Source organism: Diadema antillarum, unplaced genomic scaffold (assembly GCF_040938485.1).
Source record: "Diadema antillarum isolate AM-2024a unplaced genomic scaffold, OU_Dant_1.0 scf00000136, whole genome shotgun sequence".
In the NCBI taxonomy this organism is placed as follows: domain Eukaryota; kingdom Metazoa; phylum Echinodermata; class Echinoidea; order Diadematoida; family Diadematidae; genus Diadema; species Diadema antillarum.
The window spans coordinates 617848-628745 of NW_027271025.1; the positions used below are offsets into that span (position 1 = coordinate 617848).

Here is a 10898-nt window from a genome sequence, read left to right on the forward strand (position 1 = left end):
TTACTAATTACCCTTGCTATCTACTATACCCATATTGCTGATGCTTGTGACTCTGGCAACATGATCCCAGATGGTACAGTCTTCATTTTTACCTGATACGTAGCACAATCTGTTTATTCGCGCATCCTCCTGTCTGTACCACCTACCTTTCATAAGAAGGGTAGCGAAAAGTAATTACCATCACAAACACATATCTTCCTTTAAAAGTGGCTGGTGATTATGCAATGAGACATAGGTCAATTGTCTTCCTATCTGCGCGGCAGATCCTGTTTGGCATATGCTTCAAATATGTTTGAGCAGCGGCATCGAACATCTAGCAAAAGTAGATTGAAACAAGGAAAAGTAGAAATTACGCGGTGCGTAATATATGTCCCCGCCGGAAGTAGCATTTAGTAGCAAAATGTACAATATAGGTAAAAAGATCAAGGTCAAAGGTCAAAGAAGTCAAAGGTCAAAATTCTATGTAGAAGTTTTGAAGCCCTCACCTAGTGCCATCACATAAAGCAAACGGAATCGAAATCGGGTTAGAAATGGCGAAGGAGTAGGATTTTGTAGCCAATGTACAATATAGGTCAAAAATCAAGGTCAAAGGTCAAAGAAGTCAAAGGTCAAAATTCTGTGTAGAAGTTTTGAAGCCCTAACCTAGTGCCATCACATAAAGCAAACGGAATCGAAATCGGGTTAGAAATGGCGAAGGAGTAGCATTTGGTAGCAAAATGTACAATACAGGTCAAAAATCAAGGTCAGAGGTCAATGAAGTCAAAGGTCAAAATTCTGTGTAGAAGTTTTGAAGCCCTCACCTAGTGCCATCATATAAAGCAAACGGAAGCAAAATCGGGTTAGAAATGGCGAAGGAGTAGCATTTTGAAGCAAAATGTACAATATAGGTCAAAGGTCAAGGTCAAAGGTCACAACTGAAATTCTGTATAGAAGTTTCAAAGCTCCCATGTAGTGCTATCATATAAAGCAAACAGAATCAAAATCGGGTTAGAAATGGCGAAGGAGTAGCATTTTGAAGCAAAATGTACAATACAGGTCAAAGGTCAAGGTCAAAGGTCACAACTGAAATTCTGTGTAGAAGTTTTGAAGCTCCCATGTAGTGCTATCATATAAAGCAAACAGAATCGAAATCGGGTTAGAAATGGCGAAGGAGTAGCATTTTGAACATTTTGATCACACACGGACGCACGGACAGACACACGGACGCACGGACGGACAGACACACGGACACACACACGTACGGAGCCCGTTTCATAGTCCCCTGCTCGAACTCGTTCGGCGGGGACAATAAGATGGTTGTGACTCCTTTCTCTCGAACCTCCTTGGTCTGATCATGTCAGACATATCTACTCCCATAGCATACAACATGGGTGCTTTACATAAATTACAATATTATCTTCCGATGAAAACTCTTTTTATGTTGTTTAAAGGGACATTCTAGACGATTTTCATAATTTCACATGATGTAGTACATAACTCGACAACTCCATGTATAGATTTGTGGAATTTATTGTGGTTCTTGAGAAGAGAAACAATACTTTGAAAAACCTTATTAAGCAAATTGTACTGAACAAGGATGATGACTTAGGAGGTTCACATATTTGAGAAATGTAGCAGTGTAATTCCATTACAATACCGCTTGCTTGCGAGTTCACCTGTGTATAATCTATGCATGCCTTCTTCTTTTGTTCTGCTTCCTTGAGCCCCAACTCATGCATTCTTATGGTGACTCTGCCATGTCATCATCCTTGTTCATTGCAATTTGTTCTAAATTTTGAAAATATTCTTATTCTTCATCCCAATTATCGCAAATTCTGAAACTCTGTCCTCAGTATGTCTAATTTATAGATTATCAAATGTAAAAATCTGAAAATCATCCGGACTAAAGTCACTCATTTACTCACTGCCTTACTCAATCAGTATCTGCCATGTCTACTGCAATATTGTCTGGGCAACTTCATACAGTTCCAAAAGAAAGCTATGCATATCTGTGCTGGAACTAATCATAGAGCTAACAAGGACCCAATATTTCAATAACATAAGATTTTGAAAGTTAACAACAATAATTTCTTACAGACTGTTACCTTCTTGTTTTCCTAAAATTCTCAGTGTGTACTCCCCTCACCACTTTTTTGCACCTGTACACAGGAATACATATACAACTGTAGGGTGTCACCACTTTGCCCCCCCATTTTTTACCCAAGAAGTGGCAGTAGGAAAAAAATAAAAGAAAACAGAATAAAACCCTAACCTTTGAGCCCGGTAATGTGCTGAAGACCATTTTGTTTTTCTTTGTTTGTTTTTTTGTTGTTGTTGTTGTTTGTTTGTTAGTTTGTTTTTTTGCTTGCCAACTGAAGAAACCCGGAAGTGGAATGAGAAAGTTGAGCTGAAGACCATTTTTTTGTGTTTAATATTTCATTGTCACCTGAAGAAATGCCACTGAAGTGCCACAAGAAGTTGCGCTGAAGGCCTTTTCAAACTCAATAAACAAACTCACTCTTACCCAACAAGAAACATCTCCAATATTCATCTAATCAGGCGCAGCGATACAGTGCAATTAACTCGGCAAAAGCATATGAGCTCGAAGCCTCATTTGCATAAAGTAAACAGCTTGTGTACGCAAAACCACTGGGGAAGTTTTGCAGGACAATCACAATATCTCACCTCAGAAGCCATCAAATGATTAAATCTATACAGCAAATTGAAGAAGAAAGTATTCTCTAACTCGTAATGTCAGTTATTTGGGGTTTTATTGAGGATAAACATGTGAAAATAATGTCAAAACTTAGCTTCAAAAACAGAAAATTTGGTCTCAAAACAAGTGTTATTTTCTCACGTTTTCCTTCATTGCACAAAAATGAAACTTCAGTATATGACTTATGGTAGTATATCCATACCGAGTTCCAAATATCTTTTTCTGTATCATTTGGCGCACGGTTATGTCTGGAAAAAATTGAGATCACTGTCACTTGTGATCCACGTAAAATCCATAGCGTAAGCAGTACGCAGTCCAATGTATCGGTTTGTGTGCCGCATGAAACAGTTGCAGCACATTGCAAGGTTCCTCTCTTGCCCACTCACCACCCTGTGGACTGAAAACCGAACCCTGTCGCATTGCGCCAAACCGGACACCGATGATTGGCTAAGCGTGCACTGACCAGTAGAGAACACATGCGCAGGAGGATGATCTAGTTGTGCATGTCCAGTATTTTCTCTTAAATTCGGTTGTCTTTTTGCTCTTATTTTCACCTAACTACTAACTGCACAAACACAAAACTTCGCAGGTATGGGTCTGGTGTATACAGACTAGTAATATGTTAATTCACTGCATATTCATGCAGGCGCAGACTTATGTCTGGAAAAAATTGTAACCCTTTCCCACGGTCGACTCAAACAGAAAAATACACATATCTTGAAAGATACATCAGCATTTTCGCCCAAAAATCATATGAAGGATGATATATCCATATTAGATATTTGTGTGAAGTTTCAAAGGATTTGGGGGTAAAATAAGGGTGATACGAGGAGGTGAACTTTCGAGATTTTTTTTCCTTCCCTCCACACAGTGCTTTGATGACCGTTAAGAATTCAAAAGCTTTGGCCTCTTATCACTTATCAGTGAGTTAATTGCACCGTATCGCTGGGCCTGTAATAAATCTCAGAACTTTTTAAGCTAAAAATCACTTCAACACACAGGTCCAGACGTATGGAATTCTTTACCATCTCAGTTTTGACACAATTCATTAAATTGGTTAAACATATAATGCTTGTTGCCAAATATTAGAGCCCATTTACAGTGAGTGAAAAGGCCGGGTTCAGCCGCGGCCGAGCTCGGCCTTCATTTCACTGTAAACGGGCAAAAATGCGGAGGTCTCGGGTTCAAATCCCGATGGAATCCCATTTTCTTTGCTCAATTTTCCACTAATAAATAAATTCCTTTCTGGTCAGTTTTTGCTTGCGTTTGTTACATACTCAAAAGCTGCATCACTTCGGTGATCCCTCGCATTTATCCCCAAGTTGAATTATCTTTCGGTTTTATGCCAGGTTCAAGTGCGTATACGTATGTGTCACACACAAAAACACTGTTATAGCTTCTGACCATTCGAGCATTGAGAATTTAGGGTTTCTGGGACGAACACTGAACTAGGGCTTTCTATAGCTCAGTCGGTAGAGCACCGGGCTAGCAGTGGAGGTTTCGGGTTCGACTCCAAATAGAATCCCATTTTCTTTGCTCAATTTTCCACTAATAAAAAAATAAATAAATGAAATGAAAGACTTCTCCGGACAGACGGATCTTTCTGTCTAAGTGCATGATTGCCAGCTAATCTATACTCTTTAGTCTTAGTAACCGTGGCGTTACTACTGCAGTACTACTGCACCACTGGTAGTGGTACTGTCTCAGACTCTACAAACCGGAGCTGGCAATTAGAGTTCCTTTTGGGACAGCCACTCAAAAGTGAGTTCGTGCATACGTGCGTATCGCAAGCAAGGTTAGGCTAGGTAGAGTTTTAGATCTGCACTCTAATAAAGAAACTCTTTCCCCGGAGCTTATTCAAATTCATGTAGATCTGTGTAAGCACCCATATGTTATGAGCTTCCTACCTACGTTAGTATGATTGATACACGGTATGGTAGGTGTTCAACCCACCGACCGGGTCCATAACGACCGTCCGCGCATTATAATGGCATTGCGCGTACAGAAAGAAAACGTACGCATGGGACTACGCGCAACGGTGTTCGATTCTTCACTGGGCTACGCTACCGAGGAAAATGTGGCGAAAACAACTAAGTATTCCCTCTAAATTACCGAAATTTAGCAAAATCGAATAAGGTTTATCGTGTAACTAACTTACATATATTTAAACTAGGCCGGCACTGGCCTACCTTTGCTGACTCGTTGTTAGATATAGAGTATCCTTCCGTAATAAATTTGACGATTTTGCCCGCAAAATTGTCACCGCCGCTTGTACGATCGTGCACACACGTTACACATACATACACATGACATAATTATTTTGTCGCCCGCTACGACCGTACGAGTTGAAGCAGAAACGAGAAATGAATGTGAAAAAACAAACCGACTCATCTAATTTATTTCAATTACGATGAAAAGTTTCCTAATGAAAATCAATTCAAATTCATCAAACAGTCCTTCAAAAGTAATATCGAAGGATTCAAAATATATTCAAATATTATTGGTGGAAAAATGACGGCTAGAAAAAAACAGCGGCCTGTCGAAAAAAACGCATTTAAGTGCCCTTTATACGTATTGTCAGGGTGGTCGGCTGAAATGAGCAGGGCAACTGAGTGCGGAAAAAATGACACCCCACGCGTTCGAAGCCGCCATCTAGAGCGCGTACCTCGGATCGCATTTTCAGTGCGCGCTTGTGAATCCGGAGTATTTTCTCCACACGTGAGTAAAATTTCAGGCAAATTGTGAGCTTTTTCACGTTTCTATTGCAGGGCTGCACACTAACCCATTTTTTCTGCCGGTCAAACCTGTCTCTGTCGGACCGGTAAATGCTCCGTTTTACCATTTTTTACAGGTCCGAACAGAAAATTTACCGGTCAACAACGACAACCTAAAAAAAACATTAAATGACTTGCAAACTTATTTTCTTGTTTTTTATGGACGTTTTACCCCCCCCCCCCCCACCCATGTACTTTACAGATTAATATTTTTTTGTGTAAAACTTGCATTATTTGTTGCACAAGAAATTAAAAAAAAAAGATAGGAAAAAATAGAATGTTTGTTCGTGAATTACAGTGTAAAATGGTAATGAACAAAATCAGATTGTATCAAATGCGTTTGTGACTTTTTCTAAACATCGGCGCACGAACTTGCTCTTGGTGGTCAGTTGGATTGCGACGATTTATGAATTATTTTAGCTGTGATATTTTCTGATGCACGCGCTACAAGGGGTTCTTTATTTTTCTCCCGATAATCTATTCGCATTTGTGCATATACGTTCTTGAAAGGTACACGACATGCAGGGCCGAATTCGCAATCCTTTTTGCGCCCATTTCCACCTCAAATATTAGCGGGATTGTGACGATTTCATAAATTACTTCGGCTGTAATATTTTCTGATGCGCGCGCCAAAAGGGGTTGAAAATGTGTCCTTTATTTTTTCCCGATAAACTCTTCGAATTTCGTGAACTTGTGCGTTCTTATAAGATGCACCACATGGCCGAATTCATGATACTTTCAGCGCCTATTTCTACCTCAAATATCAGCGGGATTGTGACGATTTCATAAATTACTTCGGCTGTAATCTTGTATGATGCACGCACCGGCTAGAATGGTTGAAAATGCGTTCTTTATTTTTCTCCCCATAATCTCTTCGCATTCCGTATTATATACATGCGTTCTTTAAAGGTATACGACACGTCCGAATTTACGATCCTTTTTGCGCCTATTTCTACCTCAAATATCAACGGAATTGATGATTTTATGAATTACTTCGGCTGTAATCTTTTATGATACACGCGCCAAAAGGGGTTGAAAATGCATCCTTTATTTTTCCCCGATAAACTCTTCGCATTCGTAAATGCGTTCTTAAAAGATATACGACACGGCCAAAAATCATGATTCTTTTTGCGCCTATTGTTTCCTCAAACTTCAACGGGATTGCGATGATTTCATGAATTATCATTCGGCTGTACTGTAATCTTTATGATGCACGGGCCAAAAGGGGTTGAAAATGTGTCCTGTATTTGTCACCCAGTAATCACTTCGCACTGCGTACATGCCTACACGTCACGGCCGAATTCACGATCCTTTTAGCGCCTATTTCTACATCAAATAATATCAGCCGAATTGTGGCGATTTCATGAATTACTTCGGATGTAATCTTTTGTGATGCACGCACCAGCTAGAATGGTTGAAAATGCGTTCTTTTTTTTTTTTCTCCCCGTAATCTCTTCGCATTCCGTACATGCGTTCTTGAAAGGTACCGGTATACGACACGGCCGAATTCACGATCCTTTTTGCGCCTATTTCTACCTCAAATATCAGCGGGATTGCGATGATTTCATGTATGACTTCGGATGTAATCTTTTATGATACACGCGCCAAAAGGGGTTGAAAATGTGTCCTTTATTTTTCCCCGATAAACTCTTCGCATTTCGTAAATGCGTTCTAAACAGATACACGACACGGCCAACAATCATGATTCTTTTGCGCCTATCGTTTCCTCAAACTTCAACGGGATTGCGATGATTTTATGAATTATTATTCGGCTGTAATCTTCATGATGCACGGGCCAAAAGGGGTTGAAAATGTGTCTTGTATTTTTCACCCAATAATCACTTCGCATTGCGTACATGTCTACACGTCGCGGCCGAATTCACGATCCTTTTAGCGCCTATTTCTACATCAAATATCAGCGGGATTGCGATATGTCATTAATTATTTCGGCTGTAATCTTTTGTGATACATGCACCAGAAGGGTTGAAAGTGCGTTCTTTATTTTTCTCCCGATAATTTCTTCGCATTTGTGCATGCGTTTTCAAAATTATACACTGCATGCAGGGCCGAATTCGAGATTCTTTTTGCGCCTTTTATTGTTTCCTCAAATTCCAACGGGATTGCGAAATTTTCATGAATTACTATTCGGCTGTAATCTATATGATGCAAGCGCCAAAAGGGGTGAAAATGTGTCCTTTATTTTTCCCCGCTAATCTTTTCCCATTTCGTACATGCGTTCTTAAAAGGTATACGACACGGCCGAATTCACGATCCTTTTTGCGCCTATTTCTACCTCAAATATCGGTGGGATTGTGGCGATTTCATGAATAACTTCGGATGTAATCTTTTAATGCACGCACCAGAAGGGTAAAAATGTGTTTTTTATTTTTTCCCGATAATCTCGTCGCATTTGTGCATTCGTTTTGGATAACCAACACGGCATGCAGAACTGAATTCAAGATCCTTTTTGCGCCTATTATTTCCTCAAATTTCAACGGGATTGCGTTGATTTTATGAATTGTTATTCGGCTGTTATCTTTTATGATGCACTCACCAAATGTGTCCTTTATTTGTTTGCTTTTTCTCCTCTATAATCTCTTCACATTTCGTAAGTAAGCTTTTGAAAGATACGACGCGGCCGGTCGAATTCATGATCCTTTTTGGGACGATTTCTACCTCAAATATGTAAGCGGGACTGCGATGATTTCATTATTTTTTTTTTCTCCCTAGTATTATCTCTTCACATTTTGTGCATGCGTTTTTAAAAAGTACGCGGAAGGGCCGATTTCGTGATCCTTTTTGCGCCTATCTTCATTATGAGACCATTCTGAACGAATGAAAATATTCATTTGTGAAATGACTGTGTAAAATGAAAATAAACGCAGTCAGATCCATTTACTGTATCGCTGAATATCGAATATCATTTTACTTTTTCTAAAAATCGACACAAGTAAATTAGTTATAACATAACTGCCACGCTGCTGCGAAGCCGGGATCGGATCGATCTTGCGTTAAAAAATCATGAGTAAAATGACCCAGAAATGCGTGCGCTTCTATCAATGTTTCTTGTCTGGCATGACCGCCCATCGCAAGCAAACGAAAAGCAGTTACACTGTACATGCTTTGCATGTATTGCATTGCATGGCAGTGCGTGAGCAGCGCCTAATGCGGAAGCGAGCGCGAATAACTGGTCGACTGCTAGTGCTCAAAGCTAATATTTACTGTACAAATTGCACCGGTAGACATAAACGAAAACTTGCGTAAATCTTGTTGAACAGTGCGATATCTTGCATTCTGTTTCTGCCTGATCGGGGCTGCTCTTTTTCTTTCTATATACTGACCCCACCAATGCTTTTGTTTTTACCGGTCATGTCGGACTGGTTACTTGTGGATTTCCTGAAAAGTTACCGGTCCGACAGTGACTTTTACCGGTCTTTGACCGTCGGACCGGCGCCAGTGTGCAGCCCTGTCTATTGATAGAAAAACGTTAGGTGGCCGGTATTATGAACACCCAACCATACTACTACAAGTATGAGAGGGTACCACCTATCGTCACCCTAAGGATCTGTAGCTTGTTTAAATTCCAAAAGTATAAAACAAATTCGCCTAATTCTTATCTCAAATATGCCATAAATACTGCAGTTTTGAATGTCGTGACCGTCTCGTTGATTCTGAATCTCCGTTTTAAAATAGCGCAATTTTAGTGCGTGCGTCCCATTTTCTTCGCGCAGCTTATGGGTATTATTATTACGATCGGCACCCCCTCCCTCCATAGGTAATACACGTGAATTTCACAGCCATGCGTCGTTACTGAGCGGATGTGTAATTTAAACGTGTTTAGTATGGTTTGTTAGTCTGTGGGGTAATGTTTGTTTGAGTTTGATTTTCGTTTCTTCGTTTTTATTGTAGAAAAATCCCACACGTACATTTCGTTCTATACGCAAACAGCCATGATTACGCAGGGTGCCGATGTCAAGGTACCCTGCCGATAGGTGGTACCCTTACTCTTAGTATACTGTCGGTAGTGCAGTGAGTGTATGGAGTTGTAGGTAAACAGTGGTGGAAAGACACCTGCAAAATGCATGTCGACATTTCATAATTTGGTCGATATACTTACACCTTCATTATATATCTTGTTGGCTTTTTTCAGCCGGATGTCGAGAAGAGATGCCATTCTGGAACTTCCACCGGATACTCAAAGGCAAAGCTCGGTCTAGATTACAATGTAGTTCTAACGTTAGATTCAATACCATACTCCAAAGTAAACTGATGCTGTGATGATCTCGTGATGGATTCCCACACCACCTCCGGACCCCGCCGGCGCGGCCCACAACCAGTCAGTTCCTTGGCCAGTGTAGTGGTGGATGGCCAGGCTGCTTACAACTGCGGATCAACGACTACTGTATTATAGAAGCGCACGCAGTGAAGCGCACTGCGTGCGCTTCTGCACACCATGACTGCATGCTGCGCTCGCGCGCGGGAGTGGCACTGGCAGTTCGTACCAAAGATTGTACACTCCATGGAGTGTACAATCTTTGGTACTAGCATAATATACTCAGCAAAAAGAGAAAGTAAACACTTTTTAAAGTTTGCATTTTGAATAGATATTTGATTAAAAGTTAATGTGTTATATACCATATGAAAGGTAACTTAACTGGGTATCAACCTGATAGGTCAATAAAAAGGAAAACTTAACACATGAGTGAACATCTTTATATTTCTCTTCCAAGGCACAAAAGTAAAAATTGCAAAAATGAACGAGATAATATCATTCATGCGTAGTAAGTGTTCTTCCATGAAACAATAATATCGAATAATAGACAAATTAAACACAATAAAAACATGAATTGAGTTGCAAAAATAAACCTGCGATCTCAATAATATTCATTGAAGCTCAAAAGATCAATAAAGGCTGAAAAATAAAGGACGAAATGGAGGCAAATGAAGAATCTTCTGTCAAATCCAAACAAATGAAATGAGAGAAGCAATATAAACGGAAATGGTAGGACTTTGAATTGATATATCGAATTGTAAATAATATGATGAAATCTTTGAAGGCTTCAGTGGCGGTAGAACATTCCCTTGAGAACAGCGAGACCATGCTTGCCGAAACGTCGGGATTAGGTAGGCCCTTTTCAGGGCCAATATAGGCCTACCTTAGAAAGAATACATGGTGCACCGTTAAGCCAATATATATATATATATATATATATATATATATATATATGTTGATAAGGTAGTCCACGTGTTGGCAAGATAAAAAGATAAGTAACAGAGCTGCAACAAAGTTCATGCTGTATTCACCAACGGTTTATTTCTTCACACAAATTTTCGGGCGTCTCGCCGCCCTTTCTCAAGTGTTGATACTGAGAGAACAATAACAAAATTAAGCCATAACAATATATTGCAACCGTGTTACTAAGGATGCG

At 39.9% G+C, this 10898-nt stretch overlaps 1 protein-coding gene across 1 annotated transcript in view; it reads right to left on the reverse strand.

Moving 5' to 3' along the window:
- The window catches only part of LOC139720992 (vacuolar protein sorting-associated protein 26C-like), a 30169-nt gene extending 20403 nt beyond the window's left edge, over window positions 1-9766 (reverse strand). The window contains exon 1 of the mRNA XM_071632323.1: window positions 9587-9766. Within this exon, the coding sequence (XP_071488424.1) occupies window positions 9587-9643 (57 nt within the window). The 5' untranslated portion in view covers window positions 9644-9766. The remainder of the gene's footprint in view (window positions 1-9586) is intronic.
- Between the last annotated feature and the right edge of the window lie 1132 nt (window positions 9767-10898).